General features: G+C 41.4%; 1 protein-coding gene across 7 annotated transcripts in view; it reads left to right on the top strand.

Annotated features, from left to right (window-relative positions):
- The window catches only part of plecb (plectin b), a 139809-nt gene extending 117873 nt beyond the window's left edge, over positions 1–21936 (top strand). For 4 of the 7 annotated variants that reach the window (XM_061051164.1, XM_061051163.1, XM_061051162.1 and 1 more), the window contains 13 exons: positions 205–331; positions 1488–1671; positions 2599–2756; positions 3977–4155; positions 4262–4400; positions 5037–5393; positions 5498–5581; positions 5672–5776; positions 5926–6024; positions 8135–11488; positions 13679–20739; positions 20935–21045; positions 21178–21936. In XM_061051164.1, coding sequence (XP_060907147.1) covers positions 205–331; positions 1488–1671; positions 2599–2756; positions 3977–4155; positions 4262–4400; positions 5037–5393; positions 5498–5581; positions 5672–5776; positions 5926–6024; positions 8135–11488; positions 13679–19864 — 10972 coding nt within the window. In that variant the 3' untranslated portion in view covers positions 19865–20739; positions 20935–21045; positions 21178–21936. Of the gene's footprint in view, positions 1–204; positions 332–1487; positions 1672–1790; positions 1815–2598; positions 2757–3976; positions 4156–4261; positions 4401–5036; positions 5394–5497; positions 5582–5671; positions 5777–5925; positions 6025–8134; positions 11489–13678; positions 20740–20934; positions 21046–21177 lie in introns of all 7 variants that reach the window. The other 3 variants (XM_061051160.1, XM_061051161.1, XM_061051166.1) reach the window with 1 other exon arrangement.
- Positions 21937–24220: the final 2284 nt, after the last annotated feature.

The raw sequence follows: 24220 nt of genomic DNA, 5'->3' as shown, positions 1-24220 counted from the left end.
AGCTGTAGATGTAACCACACTTTTTTGAATCCTAAAGCAGCATTGATTATGAGGATGTCAATTTTGAAATATATGTAACACTTCTGATAATTTTAAGCATCAAAAACCAGACAATCGGTCGAGTTTTACGGGGAAATGTTTTCTTGATGAAGTCCTGCTTGTTTCCTTAATTGTTGCACTAACTCGGTTCCTCTCCTGTTCCAGCCTGGATGCAGGTCATCAGCAGATGGTGACCATGTGGCAGACGCTCCACATTAACATGAAGAGCTTGCTGTCATGGCAGTACCTGATGAGAGACTACACACAGATCCGCTCCTGGAACATCACCACAGTGAGTACAACAGTTGTTAAACAAAGTGAAATGCTTATTTAGAGGTGTTACAAGGGGTGTAAACATTCATTATAACATGAACGTGTTGACATGATATAATGGACATTTAACTTAACAGTAATTATAGATGAGCTTTACCTCAACAGACTGTTTGTATGAGATTAAAGGACGAAACCAACAACTTTTTTTTTGTTGCAGTTTATCACTTAAATAACGTAACAGTTGCCCATAACAGGTTTTGCAAAGGATAGACAGGGTCCAAAAATCGGTTTTGAACAAGTTTACATGTTTTTAGTCTTTTATTATATTAATGCAGGTTATTTCTAGGTGCTGGTAAAAGTGCACAAGCCATTCTCAGTGAACAAGGAGACTGTTTTGGATTCTTTTTTGTTTTGATGATTCTATATATTCTTCCCTTTAGTGAGTAGAAAGTGAATAACTGAAGCCATCTTCCTGTCTGTTCTGGACTACGGGGATGTAATTTATAGACATGCTTCTGCCTCCACCCTAAAATCATTAGACACAGTTTATCACTCCGCCCTCAGATTTATCACTGGTGACAAATATTCCACTCATCATTGCATCCTGTACGATAAAGTCTACCGATAAATCTACCAGCATACATCACTTCTTTATTAATCTGGGCTGATAATCAGTATCAGACTGACTGGCTAATGTTAACGGTTCCACGAGTAAAAACAAACTTTGGGAAAACATCATTCACCTATTGTGCTGCACATACCTGGAACACAATACAAAACACATTAAAACTCAATACAATGGTTACCAGGGGTCAATTTAAAAACCTGATCACAACTCACTGTGTTCATGAGTGTAAATGTTATTAACTGTAGTTACCTGCTTACTGCGTATTCTTCTGGTCTTATAATCTATGTATTTTTTCTTAGTTGTTTTTTTGTCTCTTATTCGTTTTAATTGTACTCTCAATGTCATTGTAAATGAGGGCTTGCCCTCAATGATTTCTCGAGAATAAATAAAGGTCAAATGAAAATATATAAATGAGAAAATGCAATAAACCTTACTTCAAACATAAAAAGTACATCAGCCAACGTATCATATTTCTGAGTATATGGCGGAAAAGGTGCACTAAAGTATTACCACTAAATGCCCTCCCATATGTCTCCCTCCTTCATAGTTAAAGAGCATGAAACCCGAGGAATACAGGCTGATCATGAGAAACCTGGAGCTGCACTACCAGGACTACATGCGTGACAGCCAGGACTCGCAGCTCTTTGGCCCTGACGACCGCATGCAGATCGAGGAGGACTACACCAAGTCCACCCAACATTTTGACAGCCTGGTTCGCTCCATGGAGAAAGGTAACATTTACGTTCTTTCTCTGAAACAACGGATTAGCTTTTGATTAATCATGGGAAAAAGAGAATATACTACAAGTGTGCAGCAACTTTACAGAATGTAATTGTTATTCACCTTTCAGGACTAATGCTTGTTAGGCACAAAGGTAAGTGATGCTAGTCAAAGCTACAGCTCACCACGCTTTAAGCTTTGGATGAGCCTTGATGAGAACCACTAGAGTAGAGATCTGAGTGACGGCATGTTGTTTTGGTTACCATGTTGCTTTGTCTTATCTGCAGCTTTGCTCAATGGAAAAAAAAACCTGGTTTAATGACAGTATGTTGTGTTTTCTTGTCATTTAGTTGTATCACCTAATAAAGGCATTACTGTTACTAGGTAGCATTTTTTACAGTGTATGCTGAAACTGTAGTGCTGATTGTGCTGCGTGTGTTTATGTCACAACTCTCGAGAAGAGATGCATGTATGATCGTGCTACACATCTGAGGCGACGCCTGCGAGTTAGTTCAGGCAGTCAACTCGAGCTGCATTGATTTCACACTTAACATGCCCCCCCTCCGCGAAATAATGTACGTGTCGCAAAAACACAAAACATAACAAAAAGCTTATTAAAACATTTCATCATATTTCCTCAACATACTGGCTTCAATTATTTTTTAATTATAAATAAATACATATTAATATAAATGCACCTCAAAAATCCCAGATCATAAATATTGCTTATCAAACTGATTATAGAAACTATACTCGAAGCTACAGTATGTGATAGTAGTTTTGATCTACTCATATTTTACAGTGCACCAAACATCTGTCACCACCAAACACTTGTGTGGGACAGATGTGGGGGACATTTCCCCCCCACTCCCCATATTTTGGTGAAGAAAATAGTACATTGTGCTGTACTTAACAGAGACACTTTTTTTGCTCCATAGGTCAGCAGGACGAGACTCTGTGTAAGAACTACATCTCTGAGCTCAAGGACCTGCGTCTGCGTATTGAGAACTGTGAGACCGGGACTGTGGCTCGCATCCGCAGACCCACAGAGAAGGAGCCTCTGAAGGAGTGTATTCAGAAGACAACAGAGCAGAAGGTACGCTAATTAAACAACGATTGTGTTAATGTTTTAATGCAAGGACATGGCATCAAGAAATCCTGGACATATTCAAAATGTTTTTAAATCTAAAAGAGTCCATTGACAGACTCCTGCTGCCATCTACAATTATTCAACAACCGGTGTCACTAGGCCAGTTAGAAGATTATCCAAAGGGCTAATTAATATCAACTGTGACCGCATATCCCTTAGTTTAAATTGGAGGAAGAGATAAAAAGTACCTGTTCATAACCTTTGCAGGAAGAAAAGTCTTTTAATGTAGAAGGATAGAAAATGCTCTTCTAATGGCCATAACGTGATGTGGTCATTATGTTTGTGTACTATTTGAATGTATTCACAGCTTTTTAAAGGATAATGACCCGCTGTTTTATAAATGCAAACCATCCATAATATGATTTAGGCAGCTTATTAAACCTATAAGGAGAAATTAAGTCACATGACACGGACTGAAACATGAAAAGAGTTGCTGGGCTTAAAACCAAATAGTTGCATTCATGACTTGATAACCGGATGATTTTTTGTAATTAAATCATACATTTTTCATAAATAAGAAAGACAACAGGAGCACTTCTGGTATCCCTCAAACCAATGGTACTCATGTAAGAGCAAAATACATTGGTGTAAATAATCCAGGTCCAGGCACTCAGGATGGTTAGAAAACACCGACACACTGAGACAAAGAGAATCATTATTGCTGCAGTCACCACAGGTTTTTTCCATAATGTATCATGCAAAAAACCATGCAGAATAGTTGAAGTAAGGACACTAACAGGAAAGATAAAGTTGAACTGATTGGAAAAGAACAATGAATAATTAAATGTCATGCTTCCTATGTACCTCAGGGTTTTAAGTAGAAATCAGATTGCAGTGTGCTTTTTTCTGGGTTACTCTGAAGTGTGAAAATACAGCAGAGAATTACATTTGCTACAATGTCTTGAGTTTGTTCACACATGAGAGATAGTTGAAAGCCTGCTGGCTACCCTTTTACTACATCTGCTCAGACCCCAGCTTACCCCAGACTGTTAATATTTTGTGCGCTGCCTCTGGCCAATCATTACACACAGACAAACACTGCACTGGTTCATTAAAATGAAAAGATGCCTTGTAACACATTTCTAAAAACCTGTTTATCATGTTTATCCTCAGTAAAGACCTTCTTCACATTTTCTTAACTGTTGTTGTCCTCTCCTGTCTTACAGAAAGTCCAGGTGGAGCTTGATGGCCTCAAGAAGGACCTTAATAAGGTCTCTGTAAAGACACAAGAGGTCTTGGCCTCCCCACAGAAGTCTGCCTCTTATCCCGTCCTGCGCTCAGAGCTTGACGTCACCGTGCAGAAGATGGATCATGCCCACATGCTTTCCTCTTTTTATCTGGACAAGTGAGTCTTCACACAGTAGCTCTGAAATGAAAAGATAATGCACTGTTCTCTGATGAAACTTTGGTTTGCCACTTTTTGTACTACTTCTTTTTTTCTTTTGCCCCAGGCTGAAGACCGTGGAAATGGTGATTCGTAACACTCAGGGTGCTGAGGGAGTTCTCAAGCAGTATGAGGACTGCCTGCGTGAGGTTCACACTGTGCCCAGTGATGTCAAGGAAGTGGAGACTTACAGATCAAAGCTCAAGGTAAACCAGCTTTTCATTCTTTTAGTGTCAGGGTTCAGAGAAACACCAGCTGTTAGAGGACAACTTTAAAGGTGGAGTCAGTAGCAAATTGTCTTTGCAGCTATGTGAACACAACATTGAATCTGGACCCCCTCCTCCTTCTGGGCTCATCACCCCCAGAAGTGCACGCTCACTGCAGGACGTAGTGTGTACGTTTACTGCTTGTACCTTCACCTGCAAGCTACCTGCACTAGCAAAAGCTAACCGCCGGTGTTTGGCACCTGCCTGTCCAACAGAAAGCAGGCCAACTCCGCGTCCACATGTAAAGGCTAACACAAGCTTCAACCTCGTCCAATCACTGAAGTGTATCCACTCCTAAACTCACCTGCTCATTGTCATTGGCTGGGGGAAACACGCCAGCTCCCCGACCAGAAACGTCTTAAGTAAATCAAAACAAACCAAAACATGAAAATGCAGGCAGAGGACAAAGTCTCTGCTGTCACAGTCACAACCGCACACATTTAGCCCATAAGTGTTGATTGAGCTGCATTATTTCTGTATGTATATATTTTATTTTCTAGCCACAGGGATCTAAATCAGTTAAGCCTTGTCCCTAATGATGATATTAACTTATTTGGCTGTTTTTTTTAACTGTAGAAAATGCGAGCTGAGGCCGAGGGCGAGCAGCCGGTGTTCGACTCTCTGGACGAGGAGCTGAAGAAGGCCTCCACAGTGAGTGATAAGATGTCCCGTGTGCACAGCGAGCGCGACGCCGAGCTCGACCACTACCGTCAGCTGCAGTCCAGCCTCCAGGACCGCTGGAAGGCCATGTTCACACAGATGGACCTCCGCCAGAGAGAGCTGGAGCAGCTTGGCCGTCAGCTCGGCTACTACCGCGAGAGCTACGACTGGCTGATCCGCTGGATCGGCGACGCCAAGCAGAGGCAGGAGAAGATTCAGGCCGTGCCCATCACGGACAGCAAGACTCTGAAAGAACAGCTGACCCAGGAGAAGGTTTGTTGAACTCTGCGGGAGATTTTGAACATTGTCATGATGGTTTTTTACATGGAACTATAGTGAGCTCAACTCTTATTATAACCTCCCTTTTTTCAAAACAGAAACTTCTTGAGGAGATCGAGGGCAACAAGGACAACGTTGACGAGTGTCAAAAATATGCCAAAGCATACATTGATGCAATCAAGGTGAGCATCTACCTTTGAAAAAACTGTACATGTTTTTCAAATCAACAAGGCCAAAACAATATTTAGAGATGATTCTGTGTTTTCAAATAGGACTACGAGCTCCAGCTGGTGGCCTACAAAGCCCAGGTGGAGCCTCTTGCTTCTCCATTGAAGAAAACCAAAATGGATTCTGCTTCTGACAACATCATTCAGGAGGTGTTTTTCTTAGAACATTATAGGATACAGATCCTCAGTATGAATCGTGAATTTTGTTTGATTTATATTACAAGAGTTGTTTTACTTTCCATCCACATGCAGCTGAAAACTCACATGTTTAAGTGTTGTTTGTTTCTCCCCTGTATCAGTATGTAACACTGAGGACCAGGTACAGTGAGCTGATGACTCTGACTAGTCAGTACATCAAGTTCATCACTGACACACAGCGGCGGCTGGACGACGAGGAGGTGCGTGACAACTGGCTGTGGATCCCAAACAAACTAAACTCTAACATGAAGCTAACCAACCGACTTAATAATCAACCAAACAACAAAACCAAACAAACAAAAAAAACCCTGCCGATCATCACAACACACGCATGCACCCACTTCTCTCTGTGTGTCACACGCACACACACACATACACATACACACACACAAACACTAATGACATTAATGTACGGGTGACAAAAGTCTCTCTGCACAGGTTACACTTGAAACATTGGCATGCTGTAGCTGATTAGCTGGAGAATATTTAAATTATATTTTAGTAGCTCTCAGCAAAGCAAAAAAGTGAACGCATAAAAAGATTGTCACAAACATACGATGCATGAGGTTTGAGTGTGTGTGTACATTCAAGGGAACACCATTTTTAAATAGATGTTTTGAACCCTGGTTTGAGAACATTACTCTAAATGTTCCCTAAAATAGATTTCATCTCCATTCACCGTGTCTGATTTGACGTCGTAGATTTAGAGTGGGTTCTTTCTTTCATTGCTATTATCCTTTCCTCTCTTATCCCCTCTGGGCTCTTTTTTTTTCTAAAGGTTATAAATCAAAGTTAAATCTCTAAGGTTCACTTATGGTCTTCAGCTCTTCTTTTTTTTCTCCCTAAATTAACACTGGTTTCAAGTTTTTACATTCTTTTCTAACCCTGATGTTTTTTGTTTTTGTTTCTTTGCTTCTCTTAACTGCTTGCCAGTGCTTTGCCATGATGAATGCTTAACATGTTTGAGCATTAAAAAGGTAAATTTACTCACACTGTATAACCCCCTATCCCCCCCCCCCTTGTTGTCCTCCCATCTGTCTCTCTCAGACTGCATTTCTTCTTTACATGCCATTTTAATTCTTGCTTTACTGCGGCCTCTTGTAGAGTCACTGTAACTGCCTCTCAAACTGCATTTCTTCTTTACATTCCATTTGAATTCTTCCTTTAGTACCGCCTCGCTCACTTTCACTTCCTGCACTGTCTCTGAGTCCACATCATTCTTACTACGCTAAGTACTTAGTATTCTTCTTAACCTACTTCAAATGCTTCTAAAACTTGCTGGAGTCGTAAACTGGTTTCCAACCTTCAGTGGCATCATCTTGCCTTACTCTTCCATTCCATTTCATGTCGTGGCAAATAGTGATTTAAAGAACCCCGGTGCATGGGAAGAGATAGAGTTCAGTTTAAGTGAAGTGCTGTGCTGTGGATAACACTTTAACATGAAGCATATAATCTTCATCTGAATAAAATACAATACTTAGAAATGTTCTCACACTTGTCTATAGAAGTTCTTAATAACCATAACTATTTTATATTGAACGCATTTGCAAGGCCAGGCATTGGAAATAGCATTAGCACTATAAATGCTGTGGTATTGGAAAATTGTTGTTCAGTTCTCCATGTATACTTGCATCTATCCCTGCCAAATAAAGCCGAGGAAAAACAACGTAAAACAATTTAATGTTGAACACTACTACCTAAAACAAATGCCTACTGAGCAGAATAAGATTCAACATATAGAGTATTTAAAAAGGGATTATTAAGCAGTGTGGGATCATCTCAATTATATTAAAACAAACATTTTAATTTGATAAGACCAAGAGCTACATGACTTTTATTCTAGTAGATTATGATATAATAATAATAATGGGATCCTTGTGTTAATGCAGTTTTTGAGAGTTGCTACAGCTGCAGTCGCCATGCCATATGGTTTTCTTGCTGTGTTGTGAAGTGATATTTTTGTTTCCATACATTCATTCATACATTCCACATCATCATTTCCCCCTCTGAATTGTCTTGTCATGAACCGTTTTAATTGCATTGTGTATTTAACATCACCTTAATGAATGTGCATCTATTTTGCATCTAGTGATTGACCTTTGACCTGATCTTTGAGCTAACTTTAACATTAACATTAACATTGCCTGGGTAATACTGTACATTAAGCTGCTCATATCTCAGTGGGATGGGCTGTGGTTACACTCGTAATTGCATTTCCCACTATGTTGAGCTGGTTGATGTAAAGAGTTACCTTTAACATGTCATGCTTGATTATAATCCTTTCTCTACCATTTCCCTCCACTAATGCAGAAAGCTGCAGAGAAACTCAAAGCGGAAGAGCAGAAAAAAATGGCCAAGATGCAGGCTGAGTTAGACAAACAAAAGCAGTTAGCCGAAGTTCACGCGAAGGCCATAGCCAAGGCTGAGAAAGAAGCTCAAGAGCTGAAACTCAGAATGAAGGAAGAAGTAAACAAGCGAGAAGTTGCCGCTGTCGACGCGGAGAAGCAAAAGCAAAACATCCAGCTTGAACTCCATGAGCTCAAAAACCTGTCAGAGCAGCAGATCAAGGACAAGAGTCAACAGGTGGATGACGCTCTGCAGAGCAGGGTCAAGATTGAGGAGGAAATCCGCCTCATCAGGCTCCAACTTGATACCACAGTCAAACAAAAGTCTACTACTGAATCTGAGCTCCAGCAGCTTCGTGACAGAGCAGCTGAAGCTGAGAAACTCAGAAAGGCCGCCCAGGAAGAAGCTGAGAAGCTGCGCAAACAAGTCAATGAAGAGACGCAGAAAAAGCGCATGGCAGAGGAGGAGCTCAAGCGCAAATCAGAGGCCGAGAAGGAGGCCTCTCGGCAAAAGCAAAAAGCTCTGGAAGACCTTGAAAACCTGAAGATGCAGGCGGAGGAGGCGGAGAGGCGGGTTAAGCAGGCAGAAGTCGAGAAGGAGAGACAAATCAAGCTTGCCTGTGACACGGCACAGAAGAGCGCTGCAGTTGATCTCCAGAACAAACACCTGTCCTTCGTGGAAAAGACCTCAAAGCTGGAGCAATCGCTCAAACAAGAGCACGGCACTGTGCTCCAGCTGCAACAGGAAGCGGAGCATCTCAAGAAGCAACAGGAGGATGCCGAAAACGCCAGAGAAGAAGCGGAGAAGGAACTTGAGAAATGGAGACAGAAGGCCAATGAGGCCCTCCGCTTGAGACTCCAGGCTGAGGAGGAAGCTGACAAGAAGAGCCTCGCTCAAGAAGACGCCGAGAAGCAGAAGGAGGAGGCTGAGCGCGAGGCTAAAAAGAGAGCCAAAGCTGAAGACTCTGCCCTGAAGCAGAAAGACATGGCGGAGAAAGAGCTCGAGAGGCAGAGGAAGGTAGCCGAGAGCACGGCTCAGCAGAAGCTCACCGCAGAGCAAGAGCTGATTCGTCTCCGGGCAGACTTCGACAACGCCGAGCAGCAGCGATCCCTCCTCGAGGATGAACTTTACCGCCTTAAGAATGAGGTCATTGCAGCTCAACAAGACAGGAAACAGCTGGAGGATGAACTGGCCAAAGTGAGGAGTGAAATGGATGTCCTTGTTCAGCTTAAGTCCAAGGCAGAAAAGGAGACCATGTCCAACACAGAGAGGAGCAAGCAGCTTCTTGAGGCCGAAGCCACCAAGATGAGGGATCTCGCCGACGAAGCGGGCAAGCTCAGAGCCATCGCAGAGGAGGCGAAGCATCAGAGACAGATCGCTGAGGAAGAGGCGGCCCGTCAGAGAGCGGAGGCCGAGAGGATCCTGAAAGAGAAGCTCTCTGCGATCAGCGAAGCCACTCGCTTAAAAACAGAGGCTGAAATCGCCCTGAAGGAAAAGGAGGCGGAAAACGAAAGACTCCGCCGTCATGCCGAGGATGAGGCCTACCAAAGGAAGGCTCTCGAAGACCAGGCTAACCAGCACAAGCAGGATATTGAGTTGAAGATAGTCCAACTTAAAAAGTCATCCGAGGCTGAAATGGACAGACAGAAAGCGATCGTGGACGACACGCTCAAGCAGAGGCGAGTCGTAGAAGAAGAGATTCGAATTCTCAAGCTCAACTTTGAAAAGGCTTCGTCTGGAAAACTTGACCTGGAGCTCGAACTGAACAAGCTGAAGAACATCGCAGAGGAAACTCAACAGAGCAAACTCAGAGCAGAAGAGGAGGCGGAGAAGCTGAGGAAGCTCGCCCTGGAGGAGGAGAAGAGGAGGAGGGAGGCAGAGGAAAAGGTCAAGAAGATCACCGCTGCAGAGGAAGAGGCAGCCAGACAGCGCAAGGCCGCCCAAGAAGAACTGGATCGGCTGAAAAAGAAATCAGAAGAAGCCAGGAAGCAAAAGGAGGAGGCCGACACGGAAGCGGAAAAACAGATTGTTGCAGCCCAACAAGCAGCGCTGAAATGCAGCACTGCTGAGCAGCAAGTCCAAAGTGTCCTTGCTCAACAGAAGGAAGACACAATGATGCAGGAGAGGCTTAAGGCAGAGTATGAGAAAGCCAAGAAACTAGCCAAAGAGGCTGAGGCTGCTCGGGAGAAGGCAGAGAGGGAGGCTGCTCTCTTTCGCCAACAAGCAGAGGAAGCAGAGCGTCAAAGGTCAGCTGCTGAGCAAGAAGCATCAGTCCAAGCCAAAGCTCAGGAGGACGCTGAGAGGCTGAGGAAGGAGGCTGAATTTGAAGCTGCTAAACGAGCACAAGCAGAAGCTGCGGCACTCAAGCAGAAGCAACAAGCCGATGCTGATATGGCGAAACACAAAAAATTGGCAGAGCAAACATTGAAACAGAAGTTCCAAGTGGAACAAGAGCTCACAAAGGTTAAACTGAAGCTTGATGAGACCGATAAACAGAAATCCGTCCTGGATGATGAGCTGCAGCGCTTGAAGGATGAGGTCGATGACGCCGTCAAACAAAGGGCCCAGGTCGAAGAGGAGCTGTTTAAAGTTAAGGTTCAGATGGAGGAGCTTCTCAAACTGAAAATCAAAATGGAGGAGGAAAATCAACGCCTGATCAAGAAAGACAAAGACAACACTCAAATGTTCCTTGCAAAAGAGGCAGACAGCATGAAAAAGCTTGCTGAAGATGCAGCTCGACTAAGTGTAGAGGCCCAGGAGGCTGCGCGCCTCAGACAGGTTGCAGAAGACGACCTGTATCAGCAACGAGCTCTCGCAGATAAAATGCTGAAGGAGAAAATGCAGGCCATACAAGAGGCATCCAAACTTAGAGCTGAGGCAGAGATGCTCCAAAGGCAGAAGGACTTGGCTCAAGAGCAGGCACAAAAGCTGATGGAGGACAAACAATTAATGCAACAGCGTCTGGAGGAGGAAACAGAGGAATACCAGAAGTCACTTGAGGCAGAGAGGAAAAGACAGTTAGAGATCATAGCAGAGGCTGAAAGACTCAAACTTCAAGTTTCTCAGCTCAGTGAAGCACAGGCCAAAGCGGAACAAGAAGCTAAAAAGTTCAAGAAACAAGCCGATAACATCGCTTCTGTTCTGTATGAGACTGAGAAAGCCACCCAGGAAAGAATGACTGTGGTGGAAAAACTGGAGGTCGACAGACAAAATACCAGCAAAGAGGCCGACGGTTTACGCAAAGCTATTGCAGACCTAGAAAAGGAGAAGGCTAGACTGAAAAAGGAGGCTGAAGAACTGCAAAATAAGTCAAAAGAGGTATTGTGTCAAAAATGGCATAACAGAGCAGCTTATGTCATTGTTCAAATTCTCTGAAATCTAACCCACTTCTTTCTTAAAATTTCCTCTATCTCTTTATCTGATTATACTAATCATGAAACCATTTCTCTCATTTTACATGTTCAAAGTATGATTTACATTTATTTTTTACAGTGCACTGTGCTCATGCAGATCACATCCTGAATGCCCCCTCATACCCTGGAATGTTTCTTCTATTTTAAGACACGCTTCATATTTCTTGCCGTTAAAAAACCTTTTTGAAACTCAGATCCAACGTAAATTGAAATGTCATGATTCAAATTCAGATCAAAATAATTCAGATTAATACATTTTGTTAGCAATTTAGTCAGCGAGTATAACTAAAGTTGGTCAAAAGAGGTCTAGCATTTCAGTACATTCACAGATTTGACACTGAATCAATATCTTAAGTGGTAAAAAGAAGCGTACCATTGCGTTTATTTGATGGTAGCTTAATCTTGGATTTTCACCATTTTTTTTAGAGTGTAAGGAATATTCAAACACAAGGGAGTTGTTATCATTAGTTTCAATGACTAGTGTTTTTAGTGTAGAGAGTGCTTTAAGAAATCCAGACATCTCCACCAAATGTACCTTCACCCCAGGCAGACAAGCATACCACTGAACCAAACCTTAACATGCTAGCTAAAACATGTGTCAGCTATAATAGACATAAATATTAGTCTTAATACCTATTGTCATCCTGTCAACCCTCCAACCGGCATGACTGTAATGCACTTGTGTCCATCATTTGACACAAAAGGCATGCAACCGCCATTCTCTCTTTCTTGACACGTGCTTGTTGACTTGAACCACATCCTCCCCCCACCACTGAGTTTGCTTTAGAACCATATACTGAATTTGGATCATTTTTGGTATGTTTATTATTGCTACTACCAGAGTATATCAATTTCTATATTAAATGATATCAGTTAACCAGGTTAGCCGGTAAGGACAAAGGCCCTGCAATGACCCAGTAAATTTACATTCATAGAAATGGATTCATAGAGTGTCTATGGGGCCCTCAGTGAGTACAACACTATGAGAAGTTCCACAAAAAAATCAATCTAAAGAAATAATGTATTTTTGTTCAACTGGATCTTATGTAGAAGTTGTTTTTTGAGGTATAGGTAGCATTGCTAAGTTGTTTTCTTTTCCAATACCAAGCTTAGATAGCTTTACAGATAGTGCCTCTTATAAATTATTCTGCTAGCTATGGAAGCTTTGAGTAAGTGTTAGTGTTTATACCTCACTGTCCCTAACTGACAGGAGGGGCAGGAGCCATGTACAGCCGGGATGTTGGAGTTGCCAGGCATGTGGTACGGGGGGGCTAATGGTGAAGTGTTACAACAACAAGAGGCATTAGCCTTATTGTAGCTTTGATACAGCAGCTTCCACAAAGGCTAATGAAAACAAAATGGGGATGGGAGACAAGTGAGATGGAGTTTGGGCATCTGTTTGTACCCTTTGGGTGGTATGGGGGTGATTTTGGCAGGATTCAGACTCCCAAGGTGTATTTGTTTTTGTCTTTATAGTTAGCACTGTGACTTTATTTGCAGCCCGTTTCTCATATTGATATTTTTTGGGTTGTTGCAGATCTTTTCCTTTGTCGGCTATTTGGGTTATCTCCAAATTTGTATACAATTACATTTCTTAACCTTTCATCAAAAAGATACAAAAAAGTGACAAATAAACCTGAATTATAATAAACATTCAAGAGCCAGCAAAGCTACTATGAAAAATTCAAATGAACATACTGAGCATTGACAGAACAATTTGTTAGAATTCAGAGTGTCAGGGATTTTTTTTCCCAACTGAAATACAACACCTCAAGGCACCCTATCCTTAATTGTAGAGCCACGTAAGTTCGTACGGATAAAAATAGTACTTAAACTTCGTTTAGCAGATGCATTACATGAGGTTCACTGTCTGATCCCGGTTGTCACAGTAAATTATCTAAAGCATAGATTATTTGATCTCAATATGCATAAGCAGAGTGCATTGTACAAATTGCTACTATTCAAAATGAACTAAAAATTTAAACTATATAAACAAAAACCTGCCATAGTTTTTTGCCACAAAATATGTACAGAATACATTAGCTGCTCCTATATACTTGTGTTAACTTGTGTTTTCTACTATTTTTCCTACCAGGTGGCTGATGCACAGCAGAAACAAATTGAACATGAGAAGACAGTCCTGCAACAGACCTTCCTGACAGAAAAGGAGATGCTGTTAAAGAAGGAGAAATTAATTGAAGATGAGAAAAAGAAGCTGGAGAGCCAGTTTGAAGAGGAACTCAAAAAGGCCAAAGCTCTCAAAGATGAACAAGAACGCCAGAGACAGCAGATGGAGGAGGAGAAGAAGAAACTCAAGGCTACCATGGATGCAGCCCTCAACAAACAAAAAGAGGCTGAAAAAGAGATGCTTAACAAGCAAAAAGAAATGCAAGAACTGGAGAAGAAGAGACTAGAGCAGGAAAGGGTTCTTGCAGAAGAGAACCAGAAATTGCGTGATCAGCTCCAACAGCTTGAGGATGCAAAGAAAGACCAAAACACCAACATTCCAGGCCAAGAGCTCATCCAAGTAACATCGGTTACGACAACCAAGACTGTTTACAACGGCCAAAATGCTGGTGATTTGGCAGACGGTGCAGAGAAGAAACCAGATCCCCTATCATTTGATGGTATCCGTGAAAAGGTACCTGCCAGTAGACTTCATGAGCTCGGCCTTTTACCCAAGAAGGAGTTTGACAAGCTGAAAAATGGCAAAACCACTGTGCAAAAGCTTGGTGAGACTGAAAATCTAAAAAGAACCCTTAAAGGTAAAAATTGCATTGCTGGTGTTTTGACGCCATCCAAACAAAAGATGTCAATCTACCAAGCGTCAAAAGAAAAGAAGATTACTCCAGGCACAGCCATGATACTACTGGAAGCTCAGGCAGCAACAGGTTACATCATAGACCCAATTAAGGATCAGAAACTTACTGTTAATGAGGCTGTCAAGGAAGGTGTGATTGGCCCTGAACTGCACAATAAAATGCTTCTAGCTGAGAGGGCAGTTATTGGCTACAAAGATCCATACACTGGTGGGAAGATCTCTGTCTGTGAAGCTATGAAGAAGGGTCTGATAGAGCATGATCATGCCATCAGAATCCTTGAGGCTCAGCTTGCTACTGGTGGCGTCATTGATCCTATCAATAGTCACCGTGTACCCAATGAAATAGCCTATAAACAGGGACACTATGATGCTGAAATGAACAAGATTATGGAGAAGCCTACAGATGATACAAAGGGATACTTTGATCCCAGCACTCAGGAACCTTTGACATATTCTGAGCTCATGACTAGATGCGTAGCTGACCCTGATACCAGTCTGCTACTCCTGCCTATAACAGACAAAGCTGCCCAGTGCTCAAGTATGTACACAGAGGAGGAGACAAAGGATGTATTCAGCAAAACCACTGTGTCTGTGCCATTTGGAAAGTTTAAGGGAAAGACTGTCACCATTTGGGAAATCATCAATTCTGAGTACTTCACTGAAGACCAAAAGAAGGACCTTCTTCGTCAGTACAAGACAGGCAAAATCACAATAGAAAAAATCATAAAGATTGTGATTACTGTGGCAGAAGACAAAGAGAAGAAGAATGAAATCACCTTTGACGGTCTGAGAGCACCTGTGCCTGCCACTGAGCTCCTGGAGTCCAAAATCATTGATAAAGACCTGTACAATAAATTGCACAAGGGAAATAAGACAGTCAAAGAGGTGTCTGAAATGGAACCCGTCCACAAAGCACTAAAGGGTACAAAAGGCATTGCAGGTATAGTCATTGACTCATCCAAGGAGACCATGTCATTTTACCAAGCTATGAAAAAAGACATGATGAGGGCAGGACCTGCCTTAAATATGCTTGAAGCCCAAGCAGGTACAGGCTACATGGTTGACCCTGTTAACAATCAGAAGTACACTGTTGATGAAGCTGTCAAAGCAGGTGTTGTTGGTCCTGAGCTGCATGAGAAACTCCTGTCAGCAGAAAGAGCTGTTACAGGCTACAAAGATCCTTACACAGGAAAAACTGTATCTCTGTTCCAGGCAATGAAAAAAGATCTTATACCTAAAGATCAAGGAATCCGACTGCTCGATGCCCAAACAACCACAGGAGGCATTATTGATCCTGTAAAAAGCCTTCGCATTCCTCATGATGTGGCATGCAAGAGAAATTACTTTGATGATGAAATGAAACAGCTTCTCAGCAGTCCAACAGATGAAACTAAATGCTTTATTGACCCCAACAAAAAAGAAAATGTCACTTACGCAGAGCTCTTCAAGAGATGTGTCACTGACAAGAAAACTGGTCTCCTGCTGCTGCCTCTTTCTGATGAAGCAATCAGTGCAAAGGAGGAGCCAACCTACACTGAGGCTCAGACTAAAGAGGCAATGAATCAGGCAACTGTCGAACTTGACTCTGGACCATTTAAGGGCAGGAAGATGACCATTTGGGAAATCCTCAACTCTGATTATCTCACTGAGGAACAAAGGCTTGACTTGCTAAGACAATTTAGGTCAGGAAAGCTTACAATTGAAAGAATAATCAAAATTGTTATCACAGTTGTAAATGAGAAAGAAGCCAAGAAACAGGAACAGTCCAGCTTCAAGGGACTTAGATCTCCTGTCCCAGCTAGCGTTCTGTATGATTCCAAAATCATTGACAAGCCAACCTTTGAACTCCTGCAGCAAGGCAAAACAACACCTAAAAAGGTCAGCGAGAATCCCAATGTCAATAAATACCTGCAAGGCTCTGAAAGCATTGCTGGCATCTACCTAGAGCCCACGAAAGAGACAATAAGCATTTATCAGGCTATGAAGAAAAAGCTCCTGAGACACAACACAGGTCTTTCACTGTTAGAGGCCCAGGCTGCCACTGGCTTCATTGTAGATCCAGTGAAGAATCAGTGCGTGTCAGTAGATGAGGCAGTGAAGTCAAGCCTTGTTGGCCCGGAGCTACATGAAAAACTCCTCTCTGCAGAAAAGGCTGTCACTGGCTATAAAGACCCATTCACAGGCAACAAAATCTCCCTCTATGAAGCAATGCAAAAAGATCTCATCTTAAAAGAGCATGCCATGCCACTCTTGGAAGCACAGATGGTTAGTGGAGGAATCATTGACCCTGCAAATAGCCACCGTGTCCCTACTGATGTGGCATATCAGAAGAACATTTTGACCAAGAAAATGGCCAAAACCCTATCTGAACCATCTGATGATCACAAGGCTTTCTCAGATCCAGCGTCTGATGAGAGTGTGACCTACAGACAGCTTAAAGACAAGTGCCAAAAAGATCCAGAGACCGGCCTGTACATCCTTCCACTCTCAAAGCCTCAGTCTCCAACTGTTGTGGAGAAGACATACCTCTACACAGAGGAACAAACACAGAGTGATCTGACCAACACCCAAATTGACATTCCAATTGAGGGTCTTGCTAACCAATCAATGAACCTCTGGGACATCATGAACTCAAATTTGCTTCCAGAGCAGGAGAGGCAGAAACTCATGGATGAATATCGCTCTGGAAACATCACTAAAGAGCGGATGATAATCATTATTATCGAGATCATGGAGCAGAGAGAGGTCATCAAAAATGACCCAATGTCATGTAAAACTATAAGGAGAAGAGTAACTGTTGATGAGCTCTACAATGCTCGCATTATTGACTTGGAAACATACAACCTCCTCAAGCAGGGCAAGAGGGACATCCGTGACATAATGGAGTTGACCAGTGTGAAACAGTATCTCTACGGCACAGGCTGTGTTGCTGGGGTCACAACTGACTCAAGCACCAAGATAAGCATATACCAAGCAATGAAGAGAGGTTTCCTTAAACCAGAAGTTGCTCTCAGCCTCCTAGAAACTCAAGCTGCCACAGGTTTCCTCGTTGATCCAGTAAAAAATGAAACACTCACAGTTGATGAAGCTGTTCGTAAGGGTGTTGTTGGCCCTGAGATCCACGATAAGCTTCTTTCAGCTGAGAGGGCAGTCACAGGATACAAAGACCCATACAGTGGGAAAATCATATCTCTATTCCAGGCCATGAAAAAGGATCTTGTTCCAGAGGATTATGCTCTGAAAATGTTAGAGGCACAAACATCCACTGGTGGTATTATTGATCCCGAATTCCAGTTCCACCTGCCTGCAGACATTGCCATGCAAAGAGGTTATATCAACAAGGAAACCAACGAGAGGCTGACCGATGATGTCAAGGGATTTGTTGATCCTGTCACTGATGAAAAACTGTCTTACGCAGAACTGCTCAAAATATGCAAGGTTGAAGGAGGATTGCGCCTATTGTCCCTGGGAGACAAGAGGCTGATGTTCAAGGGTCTGAGGAAACCGATCACATTGGAGGAGATGCTCCGCTCACAAATTATCGACCAGCAAACTGTCACTGAACTGAATGAAGGTCTAGTTACAGTGGAGGAGGTTAGCGATAGACTATCAAGATACCTTGTGGGCACAAGCTGTATTGCTGGTGTATTCTTAGAGTCCACAAAGGAACGTCTATCAATTTACCAGGCCATGAAAAAGAACATGATTAGGCCAGGCACAGCATTTGAACTTCTCGAATCCCAAGCATCCACAGGGTATGTCATTGATCCAATCAAAAACCTCAAACTGACTGTCAGTGAAGCGGTGAGAATGGGAATTGTAGGACCTGAGTTTAAAGACAAGCTCCTCTCTGCTGAGCGTGCAGTGACAGGATACAGAGATCCTTATTCAGGCAAAACCATCTCCTTGTTCCAGGCCATGCAGAAGGGGCTCATCCTGAAAGACCATGGTATCCGACTTTTGGAGGCCCAGATTGCCACTGGTGGTATCATTGACCCAGAGGAAAGTCATCGTCTGCCAGTTGAGGTAGCCTACAAACGTGGCTTCTTTGATGAGGAAATGAATGAGATCCTGACAGATCCATCTGATGACACCAAAGGCTTCTTTGATCCCAACACTGAGGAAAATCTAACCTACCTCCAGCTCATGGAGAGGTGCATCACTGATCCTGACACAGGCCTGGTGCTCCTGCTACTGAAAGAAAAGAAGCGGGAAAGGAAGACCTCCTCCAAGTCCTCAGTTCGTAAACGCAGAGTTGTCATTGTAGACCCAGAGACAGGGAAAGAAATGACTGTGTATGAGGCCTACAGGAAGGGGCTCATTGACCATCAAACCTACCTGGAGCTTGCTGAGCAAGAGTGTGAATGGGAAGAGATCACAATGACCTCCTCTGATGGTACTGTCAAATCCATCATTATTGACAGGCGGTCCGGGAGACAATATGATGTTGATGATGCTCTTGCACGTGGCCTTATTGACCAGAATGCTCTTGATACATACCGATCTGGAAACCTGGCCATTACAGAATTTGCTGACATGCTTTCTGGAAACACCGGAGGCTTCCGCTCACGCTCATCCTCCTTTGGTTCCACTGCTGGTTCCACAACTGCTTCCACTTACTCTTCTTCAATGAGCCCCATACCCTCCATTAAACCACCTGCAGTCATATGGAATGATCCAGTAGAGGAAACTGGTCCCATAGCTGGAATCTTAGACATAGACACCCTGGAGAAGGTGTCTATCACTGAGGCCATTCACAGAAACTTGGTAGACAACATCTCAGGCCAAAGACTGTTGGAGGCCCAAGCCTGCACAGGCGGAATAATTGACCCCACAACTGGGGAAAGATTTGCAGTTGCTGATGCCACAGAAAAAGGCCTAGTGGATAAAATCATGGTTGATCGCCTCAACCTGGCCCAAAAAGCATTTAATGGATTCGAAGACCCCAAAACAAAAGTAAAGATGTCTGCATCCCAAGCTTTAAAGAAAGGCTGGTTGTACTATGAGGCTGGGCAACGTTTCCTTGAGATCCAATATCTGACTGGTGGACTTATTGAGCCTGATGTTGAAAACAGAGTGCCACTAGATGAATCCATAAAGAAGGGCTCAATTGATGCCCGAACTGCCCAGAAATTAAGAGATGTGAATTCATATTCTAAATACCTAACGTGCCCGAAGACCAAACTAAAAATCTCCTACAAAGATGCCATGGACAAAAGCATGGTTGAGGAAGGAACCAGTCTAAGGCTTCTGGAGGCCTCCTCACAGTCTAGCAAAGGCCTCTACAGTCCCTACAATGCAAGTGGTCCTGGATCTGCCTATGGATCACGGACTGGCTCAAGGACTGGCTCCCGAACAGGCTCTAGGAGAGGCAGTATCGATGCTGGCTCTGGCTTCAGCATGAATTTCTCATCGTCCTCCTTCACTTCCTCTTCATCTGGCTACGGCCGCAGATTCTAGTTAGCTAGTACTGTTCCTAACAACTTTTCACTAAGACCCAAAAATAAATAGTAACATTAACAAAGAATATATAATTTATTTATTCTGCCCTAGAAATGGTCACACAGATTTACCTATCATACAGAATTTTTTTCATATATAAATGATGTCTAAACATTTATGGAGACATAACAAGCATTTAGATATATAAGATATTTGTTTCTTTAATACTGATCACCAAGTTAATATTTTACAAAGCAAAGCATGACATTTCTGCTATTTCTTAAAGTGACCTTATAGTTTCCATTTCACACTTGTGAAAAAAGTTGTACACTTGTGCCTTCTAAAACTAATATATACTGTATGTATGTCAAATGGAAATATTTTTTCATAACTATTTCCTTTGAAATTCAAAAACATTTGTCAGTTTTACCATTTATCCCAGTCCTACTTAATGAGATACTGTTTGTGTTAACTCCGTGTTTTTAAGAGGTTAAAAAAAAGAATTAGATTCTTCAAATATCTTTTTTTATGTAAAGATTATGAACATATTTGTTCATTTTTTTAAGTTAACTGTGGCCTCACTATATATCATACCCACTAAGAATACACAATTTTGACACTACTAAAGGAGACACTACAGGAGAACACAAATATCAAGTGTCGGAAATGAAAATATGCAGACTTTTCTGAAAACAATTTAATTTTTTGTACTTTGCATATCTTATCTAGTGGACTTTCACATCCTTTGACTTCATTAATCCATTGTTTTACACACTCCAATTTTTGGAATCTTTATATTCACCATCTTTTAAGTGTCCCCTTTAAATCCCAAGATGATGTCAGAATTGATCCTGATCTACCATACAGACCTGCTGCCTGTTATTTTGGTTCTTGTAAGTTGAATTCTTTTTGGTTTATTTGTTTATTTGCTTTTTGTATTCAGTTGATTCGTAGCACATCTCAGAACATTAATTATTGCATTATTTCATGCCATTTTCTCCATCTCACCCACTACCGGAGAACCTTTTTATTGAAAATATTCATTACTGCATATTGAAAGCTCTTTATTCTGTTTCTTTGTTTTACAGCTGCCTCAGTCCCTCAATATGATACACACAGATCCTCAGCTGGTTGGAGAAAACAATCCCTTCAATTTGGATGGTTTAGGGAGTCCATGTCACCCTCATCCAGTTAGACAGGTAGAGTATAAAGTCAAAAAGATAAACATTAACATTAAAAATGTGAATAATTTTTTTTTTTTTTTTTTTTTTGCATGGCTTGGTTCATTTTTCATTTAATTTCAAATCATAGTTATTTTCTTTTGTTCCTAGATCTGCCTTGTCCTTTCTTCCATTGCACATCATATTTGAAGAAAACTGAGGCTGAGTCAACCTGACGCCATCTTGGGATACTTTTTAGGAACACCTCTCATTCATGAAGTTATTTTCATATTTATTTTTTTTGCATGCTAATCGTGCTATTTATGCTGACTCAGAAAGCATACACACAGCATCAGTCATTTTAATTGGGATTACAGTAGTATGTTGTAATAGAACGGCATGTCTTCATAAAACTGAACCTGAGTCCACTGAGTATATTTTTGTATTTTCTCTCTGTAAATGTAAAGCAACCAAAGTGCTAATAAGATACATTTGGTATTTCAATTATTTGATACAGCACAACATTGCGTGAATGTATGTTTTCTTTTTGTTCATTTGCTCATTTCAGTTGAAATTTTGTCACATATTTCTTTTGCATTGAAGCCTTTTTAGCCTACAGCTATATTTCCCACAGTGTTTCTGTTATGTATCTCTCAAATGTTTTACTTCTGTAAATGTCTTTAATTTGTTTTTTTATTTGCTATGCATGTTTTACATTTAGAAAGGATACTGGGGAAATATGTTAGTGTAAAATAACACAAGAAACTGCAGATATCACTGTGCTGATTTTGAATTTGACATATAGAAGTTCACAAACTAACTGGTCCGCTTTGCTTATGAGACCGATATTGCTTTGAATGATGTGGTGAGTGGATTCTGATGACTTTCTGAAAATAACACTATGTTGTAAATAAATATGCTCTGAAGAGACTTCCTTGTCGTTCATATAACAATATAAATGCAACCTAAATTAAATGTAAAAATACCTGCTTTCTGAAATTCAATCAATCAATCAATCAATCAATTTTTATTTTTATAGCGTCAACTCCAAATTACATTGGAATTAAGAGAACATTTTAAACTAAGGCACTTCACTTAATGGGTCCGAAAAAGTCAGCTTACACATGCACTTATTTAGGTGCTGAGTTGTGAAAAAAATCACTAGTTATGATGCACAAAGACTCGCAAGCCGCAACACTATGGCTCCCAAAGATATACTTATTTATTTGCTATTTACATAAAATAACACAACATTTTGGAACACACCATCATCAGATGCTGTACAAAAAGCAGGTTTGGGTGTAATATATCAAAATCATGGAGTCCCACCCGAGGGTGTGGACATCAAAATAGAGCAAATTAGACAGAGCTTGTTGCACTTTAAATAATGCCCATTTTCCCATAGCTTCTTATTAAAGCAAATCAATGTTGGAGCTAGGGCTGGGCTTTATGGACCAAAACTCATAGTAATAGCTTTGTGTCTTGCTCCTAGTGTATATATATATATATATTTTTTTTTTTATAAGCCAAACAATACACCAGTGATAGCATTTTCAAATACTGTTTCTTTACAGCTGCACAGAAAAATTCATTTATCCAAAAGAGTGATACATTGTCGTATTTTTATGTAATATGATCAAGTTAAATCCAACAAGTGGTTTGAAACCTCCTGCTAGTAAGGGCACAAGTTGACCACAGGAGGGCAGTGTTAGCATAACCTATACTCTCCCCAAAAGGAAGCAACAGAATCATGTGAAACAGCTACGCGGTCAACACACCTGCCTGACACTTGATCATGCGAACCCACTGAGTTATATGTTTCCTATAATGATTATCTAAAAGTCAGATTATTAAGTGTATAATTGTTCTGAGACGGGGACCTTTATTATCTCCCCTTTAAAATTTGGCTTTGTCAAAGAAAGCTGTTCCAATCATGGTTTCCAAAAACCCCAATACTGCCTAAAGAACATCATTAAAAATCACCTCCCCATTGCACATTTTTGGTAATGCATGTGGATTTACCTTCTAGGTCAGTCAAACCAGATGTAAACACTTTCTTGATCTCTATGCCAACACTAGCCACTGGTTTTGATGGAGGAGCCTGCCAACAGAAGGAACGGGGCATTCACCTCCCAGAATTCTTCACTCAGCTCCCTTGACTACTCTGACCTGAGCCTCTCTCTGCCAGCTCTTCCTGCACCAGAAGCTGGAGGGAGGGAGGTAAGAACACAGAGAAGAGAGGTTCATCAAAGCCTGTAGACATATAATGAACTTTTGAATGCACAGTACCAGCTCAAGCAGCTGCAAAGGCTTTACTGTAAGTAAGCAATATATGAGAATTGGTGCAAGTATTCTGTTTGTTTTTTGTTTTTTTCCAATGTTCTTATGCAGGATAAAGGAAATGCTGTATTTGGATCATCAGTGGATCAGAGATATGGGTATGTTTCCATAGAAACAAACAACAAAACACCACCTTAAGAGCTATCTTATTTAATTTAGAAAATCTATCTTTCTGAGAGTCAAACCTCCAGGAAATACAAAATTATGAGTTTTCAAACACCTGTTTGTCCAAAGTTAACAGTACATGTAATTGGTCATTAAAAATGAAGATATGTTGGAATTTAACATTATTTTAATTAACACAAATTTGGCAATGGAAGTAAGACTTGCTTAACTGAAAGTGACCACCAACAGTCATCCTGTGTGACAACAGTTAGTCAACTGTGTCAGTTCTGTAGACCGGTTCGTCTGCATTTACTCACAGTACAAAGACACTTTGATTAGTGAAGAGAGCACATCTGATTGAAACATACTGAAAAAAGAAGACTGATGTTCCAGCTCAGCAGAGAGAGAGAGAGAGAGAAAGAGCAAGTGCCTGACTAATGAGATGTTTTCCAAAGCCCTGGTTACTTTATATTTGATAAGAGTAATGTTCCCTGACAGCTCTGTTGTAACTTCTTCCTGCTGTGGTTAAGGTCATGGTTTTGCTATTGTGTCTGTCCTCTCTATTTTCTCCTTCCTGTAACCAAAGATCCAGCCATACAGTGTTTTATATTAACATATGAAGCAAAGAAGACTACAAAATTGTATAGAACTTAAGTATAGCAGGACAAATCAAAATGCCATTATCAATAAATATATACTGAAGATATTCCAAAATGCAATCTAAAATACTTCTCTCTGTTTTAGGAGGGATGAGGAAGACTTAAGTCAA

Source organism: Labrus mixtus, chromosome 11, assembly GCF_963584025.1.
Source record: "Labrus mixtus chromosome 11, fLabMix1.1, whole genome shotgun sequence".
Lineage (NCBI taxonomy): Eukaryota > Metazoa > Chordata > Actinopteri > Labriformes > Labridae > Labrus > Labrus mixtus.
This window is presented reverse-complemented; position numbering and strand designations above follow the sequence as displayed.